The following is a 26768-nucleotide window of genomic DNA, read 5'->3' on the forward strand; positions in this document are numbered from 1 at the left end:
TCTAACATTTTTATGAGGTATTCATTACAAAGCCACTCTTCAAGTCAGTTCAACAATAACAGCATTTCATCACTATTATTAATTGGGTTATAGTTCTTTAAGAATAATGTTTACAATTATTAACCATTTTTTTAGCCAAGCGACTTAATTACATTGTCTTTTTAAACCCCCCTTTAATCCATGTGAGCCATTTCTAAGTCTGTCAGTGCTGCCCCACTTTATAAAGGCAGAAAAAGCTGCTGGGTGATATAACCAGTTCTCTCCAGCCTCCCTGCTAGCAAAGACAAGCTGGAGGTGGGTCTGAGTCAGTTCAAGTAGTAATTGCTTTCAGAAGCAAAATGGCTTATCAGAGCAATAGAAAAGTGCAGTCCAAAATTATTCAGAGTCTAAATTGGAGATATCCACTGGTTCCTCCCCTTGGAGAAAGGGAAACTCAGCAGAAGATGGGAAGAGTCAGAGGGGATGGAGGACACCAGGAGAACATGGCCTACTGAATCAACTAAGCAAGGTTTACATAGACTCACAGAGACAGAAATGGCAGTGAATGGGCCTGAATGTGTTTTCTCTAGACCCTCTGTGTATATGCTATAGGTAACGGCTTGGTGTTGGTGTGGGGGACTCCTAAGAGTGGGAGTAGGTGTCTCTCTGACTCTTTTGTCTGCTCTCAGTCTTTTTGACCAGCCCTCGATATGAGGACTTTTGCTTTGTATTATTGTATCTTATTTTGTCCTGTTTGGTTGTGATCTCTTGGGACCTTGCTCTTTTCTACAAAGAAAATGGGGGTGGGGGGAAGAGGAGAGGTTGGGGGAATAGAAGGAGGGGAATGGAAGGAGGAGAAACTGTAATTGGAATGTATTATATGACAGCAGACTCTCTTTTCAATTAAAAAATTGTAAAAAACATCTCCAAGTCTCAAAAGATCTATTTGTGGCTACTCATAAGTCTCATGGTTATGCATATGTAAAACTGAACATTTCAGATCTTACTCTCACATCCAACCCAGAGCTAAATGTGGACAAATAGAAGCAATATAAACTAATGGAGCAGCTTACTCCAATAATGCTTCCTGAACATTGAAGAGTAACCAAGTGAGAAACAAACACAGGTAGCCACACCCAGTGCTTGCTGAGGGCTTTCTGGAGGCCAGGCAAGGCGGACCACCTGCTCTAAAGGAACTCTCTGGGAAATACCAGAGCAGCTCAGTGATGGAGCTACTTTTCTCATCTCAATTTCACAAAGAAGGAAACCCCATCTTAGAAAAGCTGGATTAGTTCACTAAATGGAAGCACTTACGCTTAAAATTATTCGTCCTATGCTAAAAGCAGAATATCTTAACAGTACTTAAACATGCTAACAGCTTGCGAGAGCAGCGCCTTCTGAGACCCCGCTGTCCAGAGAAGGGCAAGCACCAGGCAGAGCAGCACATCAAAGGAAAGAGAGCGGTGGCTGGAAAAGTGGGAAAGACCGAAACCTGTGAGGTCTGGGACAGAGAAACACAAGGCAGCCCCTCAGACTCCCCTTTGGAGCCTTAAGTCTGAAGCTAAATTTCCCGTGTTCTTCCTTACTATCCGTGTATTTCATGTCTTGGAGGCGGCAGGAAACATAATTCTTCCCTCGAACTAAGACCATGAAGGGCCGAGACTCTGGGACCTACCTTGGTCTTCATAAACTTGGAGTGGCTTTTGTACACCTCGATTTGCTTGATCTCCTCCTCGCGATCCTCCGTGTTAAGCACGCCATTGGCTTTCAACATCTGGATCTCATCCTCCAGGTCCCGGATGTTTCGCTCCAGTGAAGCAATTTTTGTGTCCTGTTGATAAAAGGGGAAAAAAAGTTGAAGAGTTTTGCTTTGCTTTGATTTTTTTTAGCTAAGAAGGCAACTCTGGTAGTGTGGCATTAGCCGTGCTGGAGAACCAGCCTGGGGTTCCACAGAGTTCGCACTGTCATGTGTGGGAGTCACTTGTCAGGTGACTGCCTGAATGGTCAATGAACAGTATACGTCTATGACACAGAAGTAATCTAGACTTGCTTCACTACTGTCCCGAAACCAGACTACTAAGCAACAGAGGCAAAAATCATCTAAAGTATAAAATAACCAAAAAACCTATGTCAGTGGGAAAATGTATAATTTGGGAGATAGTTAAGCAGGGAGCATGTCTTAGTTCATCTGTAAACACAGAAGCAGTTTGTTCCTGTTTATCTCTGTAGATTCTGTGGCTGCTTGTGTAGACATGCTTGGAATTTAACTCCAAGAAAGTAGGAAATTCAAATTCAAAATGGAGAGAGGGATTCTCGTCTCAAATACAGACATAAGTGAAATTAAATAACTGAATCCTGACTTTGTATGACTGATACAATAAATATTGAAAACTTATAACAACTGGAAATAATATATCACAATGTCATGATTTATTTGGCAAGCAGTCAGGTCCCTACGTGACAAAAAACATGACTACCTTGCAAGCCATTTCTAATCTATTGATTTACAGACCCGAAAAACTAGAAATATTACATTCAGATGTGGGATTAATTGAGAAAAAAACATCCACTGACAGACTCTTTACACAAGAGAATGCACAATAGGAAACGATGCTCGAGGAAGTACAGAATAGAGGGTTCTGACAGGGCAACCCACCAAGCAAAACAAAAAACATCGCCTCAAACTTCCAGAATGAGGGACAAGATGTCTAGAGATGCCCCAAGCATTCCCATGTGTCCATTTGCCTGCACTACACTACAAAAATACAATTAATCAGCGTTAAATTTGTCATGAAACATTCATGAAAATGAGCCAATAGTTCTTTAATAACAAACTTTAGAACCTAGAAAGATTAATTAAATAGTAAATATAATACATGGGTCCTGTGTTTATTAACTCAGTTTTAAAACATTGGCACTAAATGCGCCTGCCTTTTTCTGTGGCTACTGTAGATTTCCGTTTTCTTTGCTGCATGACCAGTATAACTGACATGTCAGCACCATGGCAATTCTTATTGTTGTCTACCGGAAATAGAGAAAGGACAACAGAAACTACTTCCTAGACTCCCTAATGGGTCAAGAACCAAATCCTTAAAGCAACAGGTAGTCCCATTAATCCTCAGGAAAATCCCATCAAAATAAAATCAAAATCTGAAAATTTCAAAACTATTATGAAATTCTAATCCAGTTTTATCTTCCTTCAAAAATAACACTATTGTATTTTTCCAATTATAAAAGCAACCTTCTTTCAATTAATTAAAAATTAAGAGAATCTCCTATAATCCTACCATTCAAAGAAAACCACTATTTGTGCATTATACAAACCCTGTCAGTATTTCTCAGTTTCTGGTGTAAGTTCTAGCTTGGGTAACAGGATCATTATTTGTTGGAGTTATATGAACCCCTACTGTCTAAAGTGATAAAATTTGAATGTGGGATATAGAGGTAGGGTCAGATGAAGTCATGAGGACAGGGCCCTTGGGATCATAGCAGTATTCTCATCAGCAAAGACACTAGAATTTTCTATTTCTTTCTTGCTCTCTCCCATACACGACCACTGAACAAAGGTGGCCATCTGTAAGTCAGGAAGAGGGTCTTCACCAGAGTCCGCAAGGGGGGTGTCCTGATCTCACCCCACCAGCCTCCAAAGGCCTCCTTTACTGGTGACTCCTCCCAGGCCAGCTCGTTAAGGAAGCTCTGGGAACCTCACTAACTGATTTGCTTCAGTTTTGAGCTATGAAAAAATATTAGGAGGAAGAAAAAAAGCAGCAGCGATAATCAAAAGGCTATAAAAATTTCTAAACATTCATAATAATCTTCGAAGTGAGTCACATTAAAATAACAAGTTTCCTAACTATAAAAATGAGACAGGCTCAGGGCTATTAAAAACTTGAGAAGTTACATAAAAGATTGTGATGAATGCAGTTACTGATTCTCACAACAGTCTTAAGATTCTATTTACATTCAAAACATAGGGAAGGGTATCAGTTAAGACAGTAATCACAATGGGCTGGGAAGATAATTCATTAGTAAAGTGGTCGCCTTGCAAGCATGAGGACCCGAGTGTGACCGCCACAATCTACAGTAAAATAAATAAATAAATAAATAAAAGAGTGGGACATGATGGTGGGCAGAATGGATCCATGTGGCTTACTGGCTGGTTAGCCTAACCTTTGTGGTGAGCTTAGGCCATTGAGAGATCCTGTCTCAAAATGCACGCTAAATGGCACCCAAAGAGCCTCTCCTATCGTCCCTATGTGCAAGCATGCACATGTGTATGTCCACTGCGCACGTACTTATTGGTAGACTATTATTTTAAGATGTGTTACATTTATTTATGCTGTGAAACTTTTTTTTTTTTTTACTGACGCAAAGCTGTGTTGCATTCTTTTATGTTGCATTTGTTTAAAAGTGTTTCTATGCCTGTCTAAAACACCTGATTGTTGAATTAACTCAGTTCGGGAAATAAGCAGGCTAGCTAAAAAATAAAACAATTATATTTTTATTTATTGTAAGGGGAAAACTCACGAAACAAAAATGAGAAGTTCAAGTTCAGCTGTGCTGCTAAGGAACCACACAGAGCGTGCACCATTTTTCCTCTGGGTCCCAAAAAGCCACACCCTAACTTAGTCCCACCTCTTAAAGATAATTGGCTGATAAAGCTTTCCCATCACCTGATTAGTCTAATAAAGAGCTGAATGACCAATAGCAAGGCAGGAAAGGGCATAGGCAGGGCTGGAAGGCAGAAGAAATAAATAGGAAGAGAAATCTGGGAAAGGAAGACAGAGGAGCAAGTAAAAAAGGAGGACATCAGGGGCCATCCAGCCAGGTATACAACAACCCCCAGAATAAGAAGTAAAGAAAGGCATAGAGGGATAATGAAAGGTAAAAGTCCAGAGGTAAAGATAGATGGGATAATTTAAGAAAAGATGGCTAGAAACAAGCCAAGCTAAGGTCGGGCATTCATACAAAAGAACAAGCCTCTGTGTGTGTATTTATTTGGGAGCAGGGTGGTGGGTCCCCCAAAGAGTAGAAAGCCCAAAGAGAAAAGAGTAAGAGAAAACAAAAACAAACAAAAAAACACTACACCCTTGTATCACACATATATACACAAAATACTGATGAATATTACATATGTGCGCATATGTGCGCATTTTTTCCTCCTCTCTGTTGAAAGACAAGGTGACACTGCTGAGATTTACAAGTGTCCAAATGCAAACAGTGAGTGCTTAACAAGCAAAATTCAATCTTTATTAGAATGTAGCTGTGTTAAATGTAAAGAGATGATTCAGTTTCCTTCTCCTCCTATAAAAAAAATCGGCTGGTTCTGAATGAATGATCACCGTTGTGTGACTAAGCACACGTGTATATTGCAGCCGTTCTCATGTCTTTGATACAATTCTCTAATGCCTTCTGATAATATTTCAGGTCTCAACCGTGTGGGCAAAAAGAGAAGACCCTGCCTCCTATGAACCTTCATTTTTGATCCTAGTTAACTCCTAAGGCTCCAGTTAGCAACAGGCACAGCTATCAACTCCTATACAGGTTAGAAGGCACCTCTCCACCTGACGCTGAAGACTTACATTCTATTGAAGAAAACCAGAAGAGTCCAGATGGGAACTTTATTCCCAAAGCAAGGCTTCTAAATCTATATGCACCTGAGTTTAAAGTTAAGTAAACAGTGGAACGGAATATTTTTTACTTCAATAATTTCCTTAAATTAACAACATTTTTCTCTTTTCTTCATAAATCTGTTTTTTCTTTAGCCACCACCATCCCAAAATGCAAAAGGGAAAAGAAGAATAAGAACGAAAATGGGTGCCCTGGAAGGATCTATTTATTCTGTCCTTATTTATAATCTTGCTCCTATATTACAAATCTACTTCGAGGGCAACAAAATGCATTCCTAAGACTCAGAAGCACAGAAAAATCCAGGACAAACTTGAAGAGGGGACTTCATCACGACCTATAGCAAAGGACAGCTACAAAGCACAGATGCAGAATTGGGTTTGGCTGAGTACCTGCTGTTCAAAATCAAGCCAGAGAGAGTGAGGAAAGTGAACTTGAAGAGCAGACAATGCTGCCATGTTCCTCGCCTCTTCCACACCTCGGCTATGACATGTGTATGACAGCATACACCAGAGGACTGTGGGAGTACACGGGACTCCGGTGTGGCTGAAAGCAGCGTGCTGACATTCTCTTTAAAAAACATGGGCAGTAGCTATAGCCTTCAATGAAGACTGAAAGAACTTCAATGACAGCGGGCTGTAACAGCCCCAGGGTTCTGGAAGGTAGAGATGCATGCGGTCTCTAGAAATCTTAACACTGTAATATTTGCCAATGACTCCCATTTTTAACCATCTGTTACAGTTTTCAAACACACATAGGGTTTTTTTTTTTTCACAAGTAAACATCCTCCAGAAACCAAAATTTAGGGACTGCCTTTGAGTCAGAGATAAAGAAATAAAATGAAGTATAGAACGTTATAATACCTAAAAGCTCTGTGCCAAGGCCTAGTGAGTCTGAGAAATACCTGTTAGAGACTGTCCGTGTGTATCAAATGTCCACAACGCTGAGAAATCCTACAGTGAAGTATTTTGCTCGGGTTCATTCAGGTTTGTCACCGTTAGCCATAAATTCTCTTTATAAACAGACCAGGGCTAGAGAGGACGGTTCAGTTGGTAATACACATTCCACATAGGCATGAGGACCTGAGTTTGGGTCCCTAGCACCCGCGTTAAAAGACAGGCATTGTGACACACACCTGAAATCCCAGTGCTGGGGAGGCAGTGACAGGAAGCTCGTTGGAACTTCCTAGCTAGCAAGCCCACCCTTGTTGGGGAGCTCCAGTGCTGTGGGATCTTGTACACTGAGAATATGTGTTGTTCTTAGTGGTTGATAAATAAAGCTACTTTGGCCTATGCCAAGACAGGATAGAGCCAAGCGGGATATCCAAGCAGAGATATAGGAGAAAGGCAGGATCTAGGAGACATGCCAGTAGCTGCCCAAGGAGCCTCATGCCAGAGCACCACCAGTAAGCCCGGGCCACATGGCAGTACACAGATTAATAGAAATGAGTTAATTTAAAAGTAAGAGCTAGCTAGTAACAAGCATGAGCCATCAACTAAGCATTTATAATTAATATTGAGCGTCTGGATGGCTATTTAGAAACTGCTGTGGGGCCAGGCAGGACGGAAACGCCTCTGTTTGCACTCCAGGTTCACAAAGAGACCATGACTCGGAAAGTAGGCTTTTGTTTTTAAAAGAAAGCACCAGATGCTGATCTCTGACCTCAGTATGTGCACACAGGAGCACAAACACACAAGCATTCCACATATACACACAATTATATGACTCCATAAAACACAAACCAATGGTTTGGATTTGTCAAGAGAAAATAGTCTTCAATGATTCAAATTTAAAACTGGTAGGACTTAAATATTCAGATTACCATACCAGCTTCTGCCACTCAAAAGTGGCCACTAAGCTTGGTGGTACATACCTATAACTCCCTATAACCATAAATAGCTCTTGGGTGGTTGAGGCAGGGGGACTACAGATTCAAGGCTGGTTTAGACTATATATGCAGATATAAGAGACAAGACTAGGTAATAAGGAAAGAGAAAAGAGAGAGAGAAGGGAAAAGGGGGATGTGTAAAGGGAGAGGGAGGGAGGGAGGGAGGGAGGGAGGAAGGAAGGGAAGGAGGAAGGGAGAGAGGGAGGGAGGGAGGGAGAGAAAAGAAGGAGGGAGGGAGGAAGGGATTGAGTACCAGCAATGACTAGGGCAATACAGTAACACAGAATCTCCTCATCCTGAATGCACCCCTCATGTCTTAGTTGATAGCTTCTCCACAGCCATGAGCTATGGCATCCATAAAATTGTCTGTTTTAATGCTATATTGTGGTTATAGACTGTAATAATATTTAAAGATGCAAAGGGGAAAAAGAGTAAAATATGTTTGTTTCTGTTACCTATTAGGGGAAAGAAAAGCCTGACCTCTTACAAGCTATTTCTTCTCATATGTGCATAAAATAATGCTTGTAAAATGTTACACATAGCATAGGTTATAGTTTCCCTTTAACAATTTGCACTAAAGACCATTTTTGCATCCATCAGCCAAAGTAAGTATCTGATATACAGATGAAAATTAAGCCACAAGAGTGTGCTCCTTGCAGCCACTCCCCCATAGGACTGCCATGCAAATTCTTAACCCAGCCATCAATGCTAATAACAGCTGCCAAGTATCACTAAAGCAATGCAGACACAAGCTGAGCAAGAAAGTAAGTTTCTTTTCTTTTGAAGAATTTAGGAGTTTTTAACATAGATATGCTCCGGGTTGAAGTTAAACATAGGCACAAGGAGTTCTCTCACACGTCCACTTGTTCATTCCAAAAAGGTACATTGGACATCTACTTAGTACCAATCACTTTGCTAGGTATGGGAGATACCAGGTAAGTCTAAACAAGATTCTTGGGCATCCTTCTCTCTCAGAGAAGAGATCTAGATCCTTGTCACTCGCAACCAGCAGCGTGGCAGTCATCTGGGGTCTTTTCAGACACACAAAAATCTCAGGTTCCAACTCAGAACTAAGAAATCTTAACCTACCTCTTCCCAGGTCCTAAGGAGAATCCAGTGCCCTAAAGGACTGACTGCAGGGGTCCACTGTGGTGAGATTTTGTTTGTGCTGTAACAAATAAAGCTTACCTGAAGATCAGAGTGGAGCTAGCCACTAGTTAGCCACACAGGCCAGGCTATGGTGGCACACACCTTTAAACCCAGCACTCAGGAGACAAGAGTCAGAGGGATCTCTGTGAGTTCAAGGCCACCCTGGGCTACACAAGACACAATCAGTCTAAAAGAGAAACAGACTCAGACCTTTGATCCCAACACTTGGGATCACACACCTTTAATCCTAGCTCTAAGGAGATTGGAGTGATGTGGCTGGGCAGGGAGGGGATAAAAGGTGGGAGGAGACAGCTCAGAGCATTCCATCTGAGGATTCTAAGAATTCCTAGAGACTGGGTAGCCCATTCGGTCTGAGGAGTCAGTGGATGGAGGAACTAATGACCCTGGATGGAGGAACTAATGACCCTCTGCTCTGCTTCTTTGATCTTTCAACATTTACCCCTACCTTTGACTCTGCATTTTTATTATTAAAAACCAGTTGGAATTCTTGCTACAGTTCATCAGGTATAACAAACAAGATTAAATGCAAAGAGGTCAGAGCAACTGACTGGATGAGTACATGTAGATAAATATAAAGCTACTTTCAAAGGCTGTTCAGCTTGGGACCCAGAAATCCTGTGCGAAAACTGCCTGGGGCAGCTACGCCAGTCAGAACGCCACTGGAACTCTTTCTGTGTTTGTCAAACATCATGTTCCCTTTAAGCAGCAAGCAACAGATTTCAGCTCCTCTCTAGGAACTGACTGTTGAAATGGAGAGTGGGTGGAACATTTGGAAAAAAAGAAATACCAGCTCATGACAAAAAAAAAATGATTATGTGAATTCTGAGCATCACAATGTACTTAGCGCTGAAGACAGCAGGAGTTAGGGGTTTCATTTTAATATCAGGACAAGAGAGAATATATAAACAGTTTTCAGAGCGCATGGAGATCACCATGGCCACATATCAGGTCGCAGGCACCGATCACCATGGGGCCAAACTGGCTTAAAGAAGATATGATGCAAAGCTCGGGAAACAGTCCTACATAATTATATTACATTCTATTTAGAAAAGAATTCCAAACTTTTATTACTGGATACCATGGAGGCTTAAAAAGGCTCAGTCTTTAAAAGCCATCCACTTGCAGATGCGAGCGCGATTGTGTAGCAAAAGCTAGCTGAGTCACAGTGTGGCTCTGCAAGGATCGGCACTGTGCCGTAACCATGGTTGCACAAGTCCCAGCCAAGTACTCCAGAACGAACTTGACTCAGGCCCACAACATATTTGAAGGAAAAGGAATACATACCAAAAAACCAAAACCTCATTGTCTTGGTTGGTCCTTATCAACCATGAATAGATAGTAATGTAGATTAGAAGATGATAAAGAACGTGCCAGGTTTCAGATGACATTTTGTGTGTCTATCTGTTTGTAAAATATCTATTTCTTCGTGGGAAAATGTACAGACCCAGAATCAGGTTAGATTAGAACCAATTAAAGGCAAGTTGGCCGCTTATCACAGTCTCATGTGTCTACACTGATTCATTCCTAGGAATCCCTGCCCTGGATCATGTCCTTCCTGCCACTCTGACTCTGATATACATGGTACTGATACGAGACCATGAGAAAAGTGCATACCTCTTATGGTACTAACTGTACTGTATGGCTTTGGAAAAGATGGCCTCTGTCTATGAACTGGTTGTAATCCTTAACAGACATAAGTCAAACAAAAGAAGCCAAAGAGATGTGGAGAAGGGGCTCATCTATTAACAATGCCCAGGAGGCTGGCTCTCTTCTGAAAGGAAATGGAGAAGCAGTGGATCTGGGGGAAAGAAGAGGTCGGGGGGTGGGGGGGACTGGGAGGAGTAGAGGGTGGGGAGGCTGAAGCTGGCATGTATTGTATGAGACAAGTGCAAACAAAAAGAAAAAAAGAACAAACAAATAGAAAAAAACATGTGCTTGTTCTTGTAGAGGAGCTGGGTTTGATTCCCAGCACCTACACACCGGCTCACAACCATATATAATTTCCACAGGCATGCACATGGTGTCCATACATACATGCAGGCAAAACACACATGATCATGAAATAAATAAATCTTTAAAAAGGGAGAGAGGAAGAGAGATTGATAAAACCCGGACAGACTACATAGGAGATGAAAACAGTCTTTGGAAGCTGTGTGGCTAGGTGCAGATCTCAATTCAGACTTTCACGTTTTGAGGTGAAATACTCAGCCTCTCTCAAATTAGAACATGCTTATGAATGTGCTAAGAAGATTACAACTGTTTATAATGCTTGGGAAATATTATCATGCATTACCGCCCCACCAGGAGTAAAGAGGAATCACCAGCCTCATTTCACACCAGTCCTATCCCTGCTGATTCTCTAGGGGCACAGGTCAGGAAGGAAACTTCTATCTGTACTCCGCCTGGTCAAGCTTGGTGAACATGTTACTAGTATTGTTATGAGAAGACAAGAAGGGAAGCTTCCAAATAGCAACCACAGTGGAAATAAGTATAGCAACTGCTCGGGGGTTTGGTTGTTTTGTTGTGGGGGCTGACTCCTGTTGTTTCACTTTGTCTTTATTTTTTCTGATCCACTTCTTTCCCTTTGGGGAATTGTATTTGCCCAACTTGCTGTGGTTAAGTGGATTTTTAACTGTTTAGCCATGCCCAAAGACAAGAACCGTGTGTCTCAAGACTCAGTGGCTGGCCCAGGGTGAACTTAGAACTCTGACGAAGTCAGTCAGGATCTTTAAGAAAATGATAAAAATGTAGTTGAGATAGAGTCATTCTCTCCTTTTGGAAGAAATCAATAAATCTCTTAAAGAAACCCAATAATAGGGATAGAAGAAGAAGAACAGTCTAAATTAGGCACAGAAAACGTATACATCAAAATCATAGAAGAAAACTTTCCCAACCTTAAGAAGAACATGCCTATGAAGATACAAGATGCTTACAGAACACCAAATTGACTGAACCAGAAAAGAAAGTCCCCTCATCACATAATAATCAAAACATTAAACATACAGAATAAAGAAAGAATACTAAGAGTTGTAAAGGAAAAAGGCCAAGTGCCATATAAGGGCAGACTGATCAGAATTACAACAGACTTCTCAATGGAAACTATGAAAGCCAGAATGTCCTGGACACAGAGACCATGAATACCAGCCCAGACTGCTATACCCAGAAAGCTTTCGATCATCAGATGAAGAAAGCAAGATATTCTATGACAAATTCAGATTTAAACAATACCTGTCCACAAATTCAGTCCTATAGAAAGTTCTAGAAGGAAAGTCCAACCCTAGGAAACTAGCTACACCCAGAAAAACACAGGCAGCAGATAAACCCACAACAGAAAAATCCAAAGAAAGAAAACACACAAACACTACCACCAACAACCTCAAAACCAAAATAATAGGAACTAATGATCACTGGTTATTAATTTCTCATAATATCAATGGTCTCAATTCACCTATAAAAACACACAGGGTAACACAATGGATATGGAAACAGGATTCATCCTTCTACTGCGAACTTCAAAGACAAACATTATCTCAGAGTAAAGGGTTAGGAAAGGATTTTCCAATCAAATGCACCTAAAAAGCAAGCTGGTGTAGCTGTTCTAATATCTAACAAAATAGACTTCAGACTAAAGTTAATCAAGAGATGAAGAAGGACATTTCATATTTGTCACAGAAAAAAATCCATCAAGATGAAGTCTTAATTCTGAACATCTATGCTTGAAATACCATGGCACCTACATTTGTAAAAGAAACACTACTAAAGCTCAAATCACAGATCAAATCCTACACACTAATAGTGGAGACTTCAGCAGCCCACTCTCACCACTGGATAGGTCTGCCAGACAGAAACTTAACATAGAAATAAGCTAACAGAAGTTATGAATCAAATGAATTTAACAAACATTTATAGAACATTCGACCCAAACACAAAAGAATATACCATCTTCTCAGTACCTCATAGAACCTTCTCAAAAACTGACTACATACTTAGTAACAAAGTAAACCTCAAAAGATAGAAAAAAAATAAGAGTAACCACCTTTATCTCATTGGATCACCATGGCTTAAAGTTAGAATTCAACAAAAACACGAATGGCCACAAGCCCAAAAATTTATAGAAATTGAGCAATGCTCAACTGAATCGCCCTTGCGTCAAGGAAGAAATAAAGGAAGAAATTAAAGACTTCCTTGAATTTAATGAAAATGAAGGCACAATATATGCAAACCTATGGGACACTATGAAATCCGTGCTAAGAGGAAAGTTCACAGCACCAAGTGCATACATAAAGAACTTGGAGAAATCTTACACTAGCAACTTAATAGCATACCTGAAAGCTCTAGAACTAAGAGAAGCAAACTCGTGCAGGAGGAGCAGACACCAGAAAATAATAAAAATGAAAATCAATAGAAACAAGGAAATAATACAAAGAATCTATGAGCCAATTAGAGTTGGTTCTTCAAGAAATCAGTAAGATAGACAAACCCTTATCCAAACTAACCAACAGGAAGAGAAAATATGCAAAGAAAAAAGAAGGGGGACATAATAGATACTATGGAAATTCAGAGAATCACCAGGTCATACTTCAAAAACCTATACTCCACTAGTATTACATTGGAAAATGTAAAGGATAAGTATCACATATCAAAATTAAATCAAGAATAGATAAATAATTTAAATAGACATATAACACCTAAGGAAAATAGCAGCAGTCATCAAAAGTCTCCCAACCAAAAAAACACAGACCCTGATGGTTTCAGTGCAGACTTCTACCAGAATTTCAAAAAACAGCTAATGTCAATGCTCCTCAAATTGCTCCACACAATAGAAACAGAAGGGACATTGCCAAACTCTTTTAAGAGATGACAGTTACCCTGGTACCCAAACCACACAAAGATGCAACCAAGAAAGAGAATTAGACCAATCTCCCTTATGCAAAAATACTCAATACAATACTGGCAAACCAAATCTAGGAACATATAAACAAGATCATCCACCATGATAAAGTAAACGTCATCCCAGAGATGCTGGGAGGGTCAACATATGAAAATTCATCAATGTAATCTACCATATAAACAAACTGAAAGAAAAAACACACATGATCTCATTAGATGCTGAAAAAGCCTTTGACAAAATCCAGCACCTCTTTATGATAAATGACTTGGAGAGATTGGGGATACGAGGACCATACCTAAATATAATAAAGGCAATATACAGCAAGCCAACTGCCAACATCAAACTAAATGGAGAGAAACTCAAAGCAATTCTACTAAAATCAGGAAAACGACAAGGCTGCACACTCTTTCCATATCTATTTAATATAGTACTCGAAGTTCTAACTAAAACAATAAGACAACAAAAGGAGATCAAGGGGGTACAGAAAAAAATCAAACTCTCACTATTTGCTGATGATATGATAGTTTACATAAGTGACCCAAAAAATTCTACCAGGGAACGCCAATAGCAGATAAACACCATCAGTAATGTGGAAGAATACAAGAATAACTCAAAAGAATCAGTCGTCCTCCTATATACAGATGAGTTGAGAAAGAAACAAGAGAATCATCACCCTTCATAATAACCACAAACAACATAATCTTGGGGTAACTCTAACCAAAGAAGTGAAAGACTTGTTCGAAAAGAACTTTGAGTCTTTGAAGAAAGAAACTGACGAAGATACCAGAAAATGGAAAGATCTCCCATGCTCTTGGATAGGTAGGATGAACAAAATAAAAATGACGATCCTACCAAAAGCAATCTACAGGTTCACTGCAATCCCCATCAAAATCCCAACACAATTCTTCACAGACCTCAAAATAACAATATTCAACTTCATATGGAAAAAAACAGGATAACCAAAACAATCCTGTACAATAAAAAACTTTTGGAGGCATCACCATCCTTGACATCAAGTTCTATTACAGAGCTACAATAATGAAAAGAGCTGGTATTGTCATAAAAACAGACAGGTGGACCAATGGAATTGAATCAAAGACCTGGATATCAATCCACATACCTATGAACACCTGAGTTTTGACAAATATACAACAGAAAAAAGAAAGCATCTTCAACAATTGGTGCTGGCATAACTGGATGATAGCATGTAGAAGAATGCAAATAGATCTATATCTATCACCACACACAAAACTCAAGTACAAATGGATCAGACTTCAACATAAATCCAGTCACATTGAATCTCATAGAAGAGAAAGTGGGAAGCAGCCTTGAATGCATGGGCACAGGAGACCACTTTCTAAATATAACACCAGTATCACAGACACTGAGAACAACAATCAATAAATGGGACCTCCTGAAACCGAGAAGCTTCTGTAAGGAAAGAACACAGTCAATAAGACAAAAAGGCAGCCTACTGAAAGAGAAAAGATCTTCACCAACCTCACATTGGACAGAGGACTGATCTCCAAAAAATATAAAGAACTCAAGAAACTAGACATCAAGATACCAAATAATCCAATTTAAAAATGGGGTACAGATCTAAATGGAGAATTCTCAACAGAAGAATCCCAAATGGTTGAAAGACACTTAAGTAAATGTTCAACATCCTTAGCTATCAGGGAAATGTAAATTAAAATGATTCTTACATTATACCATCTTCCACCTGTCCGAATGGCTAAGAACAAAAACACCAACTATGGCTTAGGCTGGAAAGGATGTGGGGTAAGGGGAACATTGTTGGTGGGAGTGCAAACTTGAAAAGTCACTTTGGAAATTAGTATGCTGGTTTCTCAAAAAATTGGTTATCTACCTACCACAACAATACCATATACTCTTGGGCATATACCCAAAGGAAGCTCAATACAGTAGCATTATTCATAATAGCCAGAACCTGTAAACAATACAGACGCCCCTCAACTGAAGAATGGATAAAGAAAATGTGGTACATTTATACAGTGATTTAAAAAAAATGATATCTTGAAATTTGCATGCAAATGGATGGAACTAGAAACAAAACATCTTGAGTGCGGTGACCCAGACCCAGAAAGGTAAGCAAAGTATGTACTCACTCAAAAGTGAATGTTAGATATAAAGCAAAGGATAACCAGCCTACAGTCCACAACCCCAGAGAAGGCAGATAAAAAGGAGACCTCCCTGGGAAGGAGAAATAGAGAAGATCTCCTGAGAGCATTGGGAGCGTGGGGGTGGGGGAAGAAGGGAGGGTGAAAGGAGAGGATGAGGGGGAAGGGGAGGGGGAAAAAGAACTTGAGGGAATGGGATGGTTGAAATAGTGGAAGGACAGAGGCAAAGAACAAGGGAAGAGATATCGTGATAGAGAGAGCCATTATGGGGCTAGCAAGAAAACTGGCACAAGAGAAATTCCCAGGAATTCACAAGGATGACCCTAGCTAAGACGCTAAGCAACAGTGGAGAGGGGGCCTGAACTGGCCTTGTCCTGTAGTCAGAGTGATGACTCTCTTGAATGTCATCACAGAACCTTCATCAGCAACTGATGAAAGCAGATGCAGAGATCCACAGTGGAACTGAGCTGAGCTCCCAAAGTCCAGAGAGGGAGGAGTGAGAATACGAGCAAAGGGGTCAGGACCATGATGGGGACACCCACTGAAACAGCTGACCTGAGCTACGGGGAACTCACCAACTCCAGTTTGACAGCAGTTAAACAAGCACAAGACCAAATTAGGCCCTCTCAATGTGGGTGACAGTTATAAGGCTGGGGCAGACTATGGAGCCACCAACAGTGAGACCAGGATTTATCCCTACTGCTTGTTCTGGCTTTTTGGAACCCATTATCTTTGGAGGGATACCTTGCTAAGCCTAGATACCATGGGGAGGGCCTTGGTCCTGCCTCAAAGCAATGTGCTAGACTTTGTTGACTCCCCATAGAAAGCCTTACCCTCTCTGAGGAGTGGATGGGGGTGGGGTGGGGAGGGAGGTAGGGGAGCAGAAGGAGGGGAGTGAGTGGGAACTGGGATTGATAAGTGAAATGAGTAAAGATAGTTTTTAAAAATAAATAAATTTTTAAAAATGTAATTCAGAACAATAGCAATGCTCACTGATTGCTTAAGAGAATCCCTATGCCAGCAAACTCTCAACTAATCCCCCCTTAATAACCTTATCAATTTAATCACTTATTTTCACCATGTTATAGTTGGGAGACCTATTGGGTAGCAAACGGTCTGACTGAGAGTTCGCATTTAGTGACCTGGAATGCTTTCCTTGACAGCTTTCCCAGAAACAGAAGAACAACCCGCATGGTGGGAACCTAGTGTCTCCTGACCAACCTCGAGCAAAGCCTGCTGCAGAGAAAGAGCTCCAGGTTAGACACTTGGCCTTCTCAGGTTCTTCCTTCTACACAGCACATTTTGTCTGACAATCACAGTGTAAATTCAAGAGAAAACAGTGAAGATGTCACGGAGAGACATAAGTGATAGAAAGCTTTCAAAAACTGCTTTCAAATAAGAGCAAGCACACACACACACAATCAAAGTACAAAGAGCATTTGAATTCTAGCTACCCATCCTCTGAAAAAAATCAGATAGGGAAATGTGCCTCTATAGTGCAGCAAATGTATTTCAGGGAGGCTAAAAACCTGGGTACCTCACTCTCCTCTATTTCTTTTCCAATCCTCCTCAGGAAGAAGACTAGGTGAAGATGCTCTCTGGCCATGTGGCCAACCTGAACTTATTCTTCCTTCTCCTTTTAGCCCGAGCCATAGCCCTGAAACATACCACAAATCTTCCTGTCTTCAACCAGTTTGTTTCATGGAAAAAGTAACAGGCAGCAAGGGAATTCAGCCCACACTATCACCAGTGTGGCCTGATGGCCGTGGAAAGGGGATCATGCCTTAAGGATGAAGGCCATGATGGTTGGTACGCTGTCACTACAACTAGCAAAGGGAAGTTCACATGAGGCCTGTGGTTGACTTCTCGACTCTGCTGCGAGTGTTGCATGCCAGGAAGAAAACTGCAGTCCCTAAATAAACAATAGGCTGGGCACTGTGCAACAGCAAGGGCACAGACAGTGGCTGCAAGTCTGGACTGTGCTGACCAAGGCACAAGAGAAAAAGCGAAGGTTTCAATACTGTGAGAATTTCACCGCAACATAGACTCAGCAGAGATGCCTTTCGAGAGTCCACTTACCAGTACAAAGCCTCCAAACTTGGCAGAATTTTTAAAGCGGGACACTTAACTGCAATCCCTTCATTTGTCAGGTGAGATCAATGCGAGGCAGAGGGGGTAGGGGTCTTGCCAGAGGCTTGGAAGCAAGAGAAGTAAGTCCCTTGGTCATTTACCATAGCATAAACCATCATGCTCCTATGATGGGATTCTCTTATTTTTTGCTCCACTGGTTTCTTCTTTCAAAGACATTTGAAAGTTTTTGCAAAATGCAAATCATGACTGTACTCAGAGCTAAGATTCTGCCTAAAGTGAGCTTATATAATTCTGTTTCTCTGGTGGTCTTTCCTCAATTGTGCCATCCTTTTTATAGGTAAAATTTAATTACCAAATTAAAAGGGAGGGATTGAAGAGAGCAATTCCTTGAGGATCTGTTCGATTGGTATCTTCCATTGGTATCTTCACAGGATCTTTCCATTGGTATCTTCACAGTCCAGTCAAGGAAAACCAGATTAATAATTTAAGGTTGTGAAGACAGCTTGTTATGGATAGGTGTTTGCTGGGGTAATGCTTTGCTGTTGTTTAGAGAGGGTGTCAAGGAGCCTCGCTAGAATTACAAGTTTATGTGTCATCTTTTAACAACCCTTATTGTTGTCTTTCCTAACTAACAATCGTAGGTCATCCCTACATAATAAATGCAACACAACTGGAAGCACTGACAATTAGAAGGGAAAAAAGAACGAGCACCTATCCTCCATGTCAATGTTTTTGGAAATTTTCCCGCAAGTATTTGCTCTACATTGGTAAGTAGAACCTCTTGATCTGTTGCAGCTGTGGTAACCTGGTAATCCAGGAGACTAAGGCAGGAAGATTACCTGAGCCTAGTAGTCAAGGCTCAAAACCTGCCTGGGAATCACACTGGGACCCCTTCTATAAGAGTAGTAATACATCTCTACTCCTAACATTATACAGTTATGTGACCTAAAGTAAGCATTTACAATCATCATACTGATCTCTTCCTTTACTATTCTCCTTTAAAGTTAATAGCAACTGGTATATGAGATATAATACACAGAACATAACATTTGTCTGTTTAATTCAGTGGTTTGTGTAATCATCACAGCTAATTCTAGAACATTTTCAGATCCCCAAAGCTCTGCACCCATTAGCGGAAAGGAGAATCATTTCCCTCCATTCCCCAGAGTTGCTAGCAGTCACTAATCTTTCTATCACTACTCTGCTCATATTGGGCACTTCACATAATGAAAATCAGGTCCTAGATGGCCCTTTGTGACTGGCTTCCTTTATTTATAATAATGTCCTCACAGTTCTCCAGGTTGCAGCATGAATCAGTAATTCACTATTTCTTAATAAGTAACACTTGACAGAGTGGATACCTCTGGCTGTATTTCTTCATGATGGACACTTTATTTTTTGTAGGTGTGGCAAATGAGAGCAATATTTGTTTTCAATTTTGTGGGTGTGTGTCTGGATGTAGGATTTCTGGGTCGTGTTTAGCACTTTGAGGAACTGCCCAGCAGTTTGACAAATCGGTCTGCAACATTTTATATATTCGAGCCTTCCAATAATTCTACATCTTTCCTCAATACCCCTTGTTTGTCGTTTTTATTTTAGTCATTCTTTAGGAGAAGAGGAATTAATCCAAAGATAATTTTATTTGCATTTCCCTAATGACTGACGATACCTAGGGTCCTTTGATGACATATTGGCCGCCTGAATACCTTTTTTGGAGAATGTCTGTTTAACTTCTTCATCCAGTTTCTAATTGGAAAATCTGTTTTTCACTGTTGAGCTTTTCCTACTTTCAAATTAGTATTTTACATAAAAGTAATATATATTTCAAGTTATTCAACTCGTGTGATTTATTCCACTTATCATAAATCATAACAAAGTGATAAGTGGGCATATGCCAACCAGCTCACACTACAACATGACCACTAGTGCCAGGATATTCATTCCTGAGCCCCTAATTGCTTCTTTCCTACTCTGCATAAAATTAGCCACCATCTAGGTATTTCACAAGATTAATTAGTTTGAGTGTCCCAAAGGACATCACATTTTACATGCTCTTTTGGACCTGGATTCTTTAAATTTCATTTACTGATATTGTGTTGTTTCATAGAACAATAGTTTGCTACGTCTTGCTTCTACCTTTTGTAGAATAAATAGGCTAGGTTTTGTACAGTAAGTGTTAGAATTAATTTTAGGTATTCTGGATTTCTTAATGTCATCATAAATGACATTCTTCTATAAATTTTATTTCATAATTGTTAATAGAAGATTTATTTTTAAATATGAGGCAGACATTTGGCTAAATCCATTTTTAATCTAAACACATACATGTTGTGGGAAGTCCTCCTGTCCATGCATTACTTTTAATGGTTAATGAATAAAGCTGTTTCGGCCAGTGGCTTAGCAGATAGGGCAAGGCAGGAGTTCCAAAAAGATAGAGGAGGAGAGAGAAGGCAGAGTTAAGGAGACACAATGTAGTCACTCACAGGAGACAAATGGGCCAGAACCCTGTTGGTAAACCACAACCATATGACAATAAACAGATTAATAGAAATGGGTTAATTTAAGATGTAAGAGCTAGCCAATAAGAAGCTAGCGCTAGTAGGCCAAAGAGTAATTTAATTAATATAGTTTCTGTGTGATTATTTCAGGTCTGGGAAGCCAGGAATGAATGAGTAGCCTCTGACTACAAACTGACACCCAACACGAGGCACAAACTCACGACACTGAAAATAAAAGTCTCATGCTCAAAGTTTAGCCACATTTTTGGGGGGTGGGGTCTACTTCCTGATGGTGAACAGAGAGGTCATGACTCTTTTAAGAGAGGCCTTCCTAATTCAGCATTAGTAGCAAAAACAAAAAAACAAAAAAAACCCCACATGGTTAAGAAACAGTGGCTTCCTGTTTGTGCTATCTTTTTCAAGAGAATAAGCACTTGAATGGGGTTTGTGAGCAGTGTGTTACAAACTGCTTAATGGCGCAACATAGACCTGCTGCATGCCTGGACCTGGGGTACTGCGCACAGCTTGTAGAGGCAGTGAACATGCCTCTGTCATGTTGGACAGGGAAGAGTCAAAAGGCAAAGCAGCCTTGGTCCTAGCCATGCCAGCTTAGCATTTGAAAAAAAAAAAGTGCTCCTGGTCAAAGAATAATTACAGATCTGCATGCAATAAAAACAAATCCAGATGGAAAAGACCTCTAAATGGGTCACGGTATTGGATAAATGTACATAGGCTTGGGAGAGAGAAGAAAAGGAATATAGACAGTATAAAATGAAGTAAATGGTTTTTAAAAATAAAACAAAGTCTTTACAGATACAGTGTACACACAGTCATAGAGTAAAAGGAGTAAGGAAAAATAAGCCACGTAAAGATGAAAAATACACAGAGAGTCTGGATTACGTATATTATTGTGTTTTCTTTTAATTTTTTGGCTGTGAGTAAGCTAAGTATAAAGAGACATTTCATTGTATGGGCTACTAAGCAAAACCAACATACATACTTTAAAGGTATCTTGACTTCAAATTTTGGGTCTAAGGATTTGTTGCTTTGGAAAAGAGGTACTTCTTTTGTTTTCACAAAGGATGAGAACCTATGGATTCCTTCCAGACGAATGTGAACCAAAACCCCCTAAAAGGTCGAGGTGAATACCCCCAAAATTATTTCACTCAACAGAAAGCAGGAAGCAGTTTGGAAAGAACTGTCCCAAATTCCCAAAAATTGTTTATAAATATTTGTTTACATTTAAAGGGGGATATGCTATAGATACAGATACTTTGCATTGATGTGGATCTTCATCTATTGATATAAAATTTAGGTCAATTTTGTTATATATTTCTACTTTTGACAAAGATATTGTGTTTGTGAAGCTCATTTTAATATGTAATGTATAATTTAACAATAAAGGTTAATAGATAATGATCTATAATAGTCAAGCTTATACTCATGTTAGTTAGGTTTTCTAGATATATAGAGATAAATTTCAGTTAGATAGTTATTCTTTAAATATTTCAAAGGCTTTACATACACACACACACACACACACACACACATGAGATTTTTTGTGCTTGCAATCATGTTGCTACTAAATAAAAATGCATTTACTTATTCCTTTCTAGTTCTTAGAATTTTGATGCCCAGAGCACTACTGAGCAGCAGACACCCTACCTGATCCCTATATCATGGGGATCAACTGTTGGTGTGAAATATACCTGCTACATCTTTCTTGTTGTCCCCTCCTAGACTAAGACAACTCTCCACTTCCAATCAAGAAGTTTTGATAGGTGTTGTGCTTACTAAAGGTTTTCTACTTAAGTCACCTTCATTTTTTCTTTATATTTTCACTGTGGGGACTAATACAGATAACCAGATATTAGTACACCTTTGCAGTTTTCCCCATTGTCTATCATTGCTCTTATTTCATTGAAATAATTTATAGTGGCATTTATTAAGACAATTCCTTCCAGTGCCTTGGTAGGGCCAGGCAGCAACACCAAGCTTAAGTGGAACAGGACATGCAGTTCTCCCTTTATTCTGTTTAGGAATATTTTTCCTATGATCTATCTAGGTCCATTCACAAACATTTGGTAGGATTCTCTGAAGATGACATCTGGACCTACAGAATTTGTGCTTTGGTTCTGAGGGGTGTTTTTGGCGTAGTGGTGAGTTTTCCCATGACATCACCATTTTCTTTAGACTCTAGGACACTTGGATGGTCTACTTCTGTTCATGCAGTTTGGGCAGGATGTAATTTTAATAGAATTTAGGTATTTACCTAAAATTTCAACTTTGTTTTTATGAATCATTCAAAAATATGAACTAGTTTACTTTAAGATTTGGAATAATATTCTATTTCTCCTAATTTGGTTATTTGAGCTGTCTCAAAGTTGATGAGGCTTCTAAGGATCCGTCATTTTTGTTAATCTCTCAGAGAGTTGGTATTTAGCTTTGGTATTCCTATCTAGGAAATATTAAATTTTCAACTCACTAATTTTGACTTTTACTTTAATTTCTTTTTTTCCTTCTATTTTCTCTTGTTTTCTCTTCCTTTGCTTCTAGGCTTAAAAACTTTCCTCTCAGCCAATGGTATGGCTCACTCATCCCCACACGATCCTTATACTTCACAGCTTCTGATGCTCCCCACAGCTCACAACCCACAATGCATCCATCCATTGTTTATAATTGTGGCAGCTTTTCAAGGCCTTCTTCTAATGCCATTTCTGCCCTCACTCAATCATTTAATATCCTCTGGGTTCCTATGGCCCATTTCTGCCTTTCTTTTCTTTTCTTCCTTTCTTTTTTTTTGTTTTTTTGTTTGTTTGTTTGTTCGTTTGTTTGAGACAGGGTTTCCCTGTAGCTTTGGAGCCTGTCCTGGAACTAGCTCTTGTAGACCAGGCTGGTCTTGAACTCACAGAGATCTGCCTGCCTCTGCCTACTGAGTGCTGGGACTAAAGATATGCACCACCACCACTCAGCCGATTTCTGCCTTTCTTATTGAATTTTGTAAGCTGGGCATCTACTCCCTTCTATTAGCACTTTAATGACTGACAGCTCAGTTGTGTTTTCTTGTTGTTATTGTTGTTTTAAAGATCTACCATATGGTGTTGTGCACAAAATAACTGTTCAATAAACACTGGTGTGTGTGATTCAAATTCAGGAGTGATATTTTCACAACTAGCAAAGTTAATAGCAGTACTTATCAACTGTAAACCCAGTCAAACGACCAGAGTCAAATATATCATAGGAAGGGTTCCAGAAGGACAGAAAAAAATGCTCTATTTTTTAAATCTTATTTCTTCTAAAAACAATTAAATATCATTCAGCGCTACATTTAACGAGGCATTTTGCTTTTGCTGTTTTTGGATGTTATTTAAAACCCACACTTCCCCACTTATTTAAGAAAAATAGTTAAATGGGACAGAAACAGTTTCAAGCTGTAAGACGAAAATATGAAGAAATTTCCCAAGGGAGGAGACTAAGCTGCGGGATATAATTCTAGTATCGCAAATGAATGGAGCACATTCTTTAAAAAAGGCTTCTCTGGTTGGATTTAAAACCTACTACACAGGAGGAGACACTTACCTGGCATAGTAAATCTGAGTAAGAACCTATATTGGGAGCTCATAGGTGCCAGGGTGACCCTACAATTATTATTCTGCTAAACGGACATAGTGTCAAACTGCATTGCATCTATGCCCTTCTTTGCAGAGATTAGTGCAGCTCTCAGAAGTTTCTCCACTCTGTAGATAGTGGTTAAGATGAACACTCCAAACTGGTAAAAGTGAAGAGAGCCAACACTGACCAACTGTTTATCCACAATGAGAAACCTATATCATGCACATACACAAAAGGCTCAGGGACCATCTCCAAAGAAGAGGCAGGATAATTTTAAGAACCAGAAGTCAGGGAAGACCAGAACAACATGGTAGTCAGGATAACAGCTGCACTCGTGGACTCACAGAAGCTCTGGTTGCAAGAGGCCAAAAAAAGGAAACCAGTCCACGTCGTAGTGTGGAGGGAGATAGGATTCATAAGCCTCCACCCCTAAATTAGGGACCATAGAAAGCTGATGGTGTCTGAGGGAGAGAGAACTAGTTCTCTTTAAGGGTGTGGCCTCTAGTAGGCCAATAACACAACAGTGGGTAGCCAGCAAGGAATATAGGGGCAACACAAAATGGACTAAGTAAGTTAATTTTTTAAAAAATGACATTTGGTTGGGGTAGGGAGGTGGGGGAATGTGGAGGAATTAGGGAGAGTGGATATAATCAAAATATATCATGGAACATTTGAAAATAGGAAATATTTTAAAGATTTATTTTATTTAAAACAAAACAAAAAAAAGACTTCATGATAAGACTCCAAACTCAGAATGGGAAACAGGATACATGTTGGGTACAAGAGACACATCTGAAAGCCAGATAACACATGTGTGAAACTAATCAGTTCTGCTTCTCAGCACCAAGTACAACACTGAATTCTGCAAACACACAGTGAGTGAGCTTCTCCAGCACTCTGCAAACACACAGTGGGCTTCTTTCTGCTCCTCTAAGATGCAAGACCCTACACACTTTCCCAAGTGAGTGCTAGAAGAAAAGCCACTTGACCTCTGAGCCATGCCAGCAAAACTGTAGAGCAGAAGGCAGAAGATCGTGCCCAGTGAACACTGGCATGACTGGTGAAGAGCATTTGACCAAATCTTAGCGGCCAACCAGCTCACTCAAGGATCTTGAGCCGGTTGCTTATTTTCTTTAACCCATAGCTTTATCATCTGGATTGGGATCATGCATCCACTCAGGTTGCCCACATCTCCATAGACCTGCCCCTGGCCTCCACATCCAGTGCTGGAATGTTAGACATGCATCATCATCCTGGATTTTTGTGTTGGTGCTGAGCTGAGGATCTGAACTCAGGCCCTCACACTTATCAAGATTATTACTGACCAAGACATCTTCCCATCCCAGAGAATGTCTCTGCTGATCATCAGCCTTACTTGCGAGTAAGGGAGCACAAGACATTTTCTTCTCAATCTGGGCTGCTGAGTTTCACATGAAGTTTTACACCCTATTCCTGTAATCATCATTTCTCCAGCATTGGCTGAGTTCCTGTATTAAAAGCAAAACAAACAAACGAAACCCTAATTTTCTCCTCTCCCTTCCTTCTGTGAATTTTGGGGCTGTCACAGCCATCTTCCTTAGCCAGGCAGGGAGAAGTTGTCTGGAAACCGCTCTCATGAAGAAGGACAAGACCAGAAACAGAATGAGACAAGTGTGCATCCTGCTGTTTCTGGAGTCCCTGGATCAAGCTGTGCCTGGAATCACTTCACGTTTTGGCTTGGATTTGTTGTTGTTCTTGTTTTGCTTTGTTTTTCAGTTACTTGGGCCAATAAATTTCCTTGTGATTTCAACAGGTCTTAGACTCTCACTGGTTTACAAGTTCTAAATAAGAAAAGTTTTCAAACAGCTGACCAGTGCGGCCGTTCATATACTCCATTTTCTTTTCACTTTTAAAAACTGGATAAAGTTTATCAGTAAACTCAAGAAAGTGAAAGCTTTGGGCAGAATGCTCACAGCAAGTTTATAATAAAAACCAGTTAAGGGTATATTCTTTCAATGGCAGTAGCATTGAAAAGAGAAAAATGAAGACCGGGACTTTGAACTGTTGTAGGCAGTTCTCCAAAAGAGCAGAAAGGAACTCAGTAGAGAATCAGAAAAGGGGCCTCAGGAGCGCCACAGGAAAGAAATCTCTCAGGGAAGCGCACACAGTTTTCTACGTGCAAATGTGGGACGTACCTGCCAGACCAAATCAGGGCCAAATTTAAAGCGTGGAGACTCCTGCAAGAAGATAAACCATCAGTAACTTCACTGTCTTTCCCTCCTCTCAGGCTCACACAGGAGACCTAGTGGCAGGTGCGTCTATGGAGGACTGTCCCCTGCACCCCACTGGGGTATAGATGGCCTTCTCTAGGGCTGACCCTGCCGAGACTTTCACACAGACCAGTCTGTGGGTCAGAGTGCTCAGAGATGTGGGAGCTCTGGGATGTAGCTCGAAAGCAGAATTTTGCAGACCTTTATTCCAAACCCCTCTGTGGAGCTGATGCAAATGTTTGTGGAGACAAATGGGGTTCAGAGCTCCACCCTCAGTTTTCTTAAGGAACAAGACACAAGTAAGGGACAATCTGTCAGTTCTAATTAATGTCATCTTCCTGAAACTAGAGAACACTTTAAGACAGCCTTCTCTGTATTTCTGAATGGGGCAGGGTTGCATATGTGGTCCTGGCATTTGAGAAGGAAAGACAGGATGATCAGGAGTTCATGGTCACCCTTGACTACATAGTAAATTTGAAGCCAGCTTGAGATACATGGGACATGACACTGTTTTTTAAAAAAAAAAAAGTCAATTTCTTTCTAACTTCAGATTTGGCAAGGCACTAGATAACAAAAACGATGTCCAGTCAAATCCAGGGACAAAAAAAAATCTCAAACTCC

General features: G+C 40.2%; 1 protein-coding gene across 11 annotated transcripts in view; it reads right to left on the minus strand.

Annotated features, from left to right (window-relative positions):
• The window catches only part of Erc2 (ELKS/RAB6-interacting/CAST family member 2), a 919008-nt gene that overhangs the window by 605421 nt on the left and 286819 nt on the right, over window positions 1-26768 (minus strand). For all 11 annotated transcript variants that reach the window (XR_015737860.1, XM_087906197.1, XM_087906198.1 and 8 more), the window contains one exon: window positions 1655-1810. Coding sequence is in view for 10 of the 11 variants with exons in the window: in XM_087906197.1 (XP_087762323.1) it covers window positions 1655-1810 (156 nt within the window). In the remaining variant the exon portion in view is untranslated. The remainder of the gene's footprint in view (window positions 1-1654; window positions 1811-26768) is intronic.

Source organism: Myodes glareolus, chromosome 5 (assembly GCF_982192425.1).
Source record: "Myodes glareolus chromosome 5, mMyoGla1.1, whole genome shotgun sequence".
Classification (NCBI taxonomy): Eukaryota; Metazoa; Chordata; class Mammalia; order Rodentia; family Cricetidae; genus Myodes; species Myodes glareolus.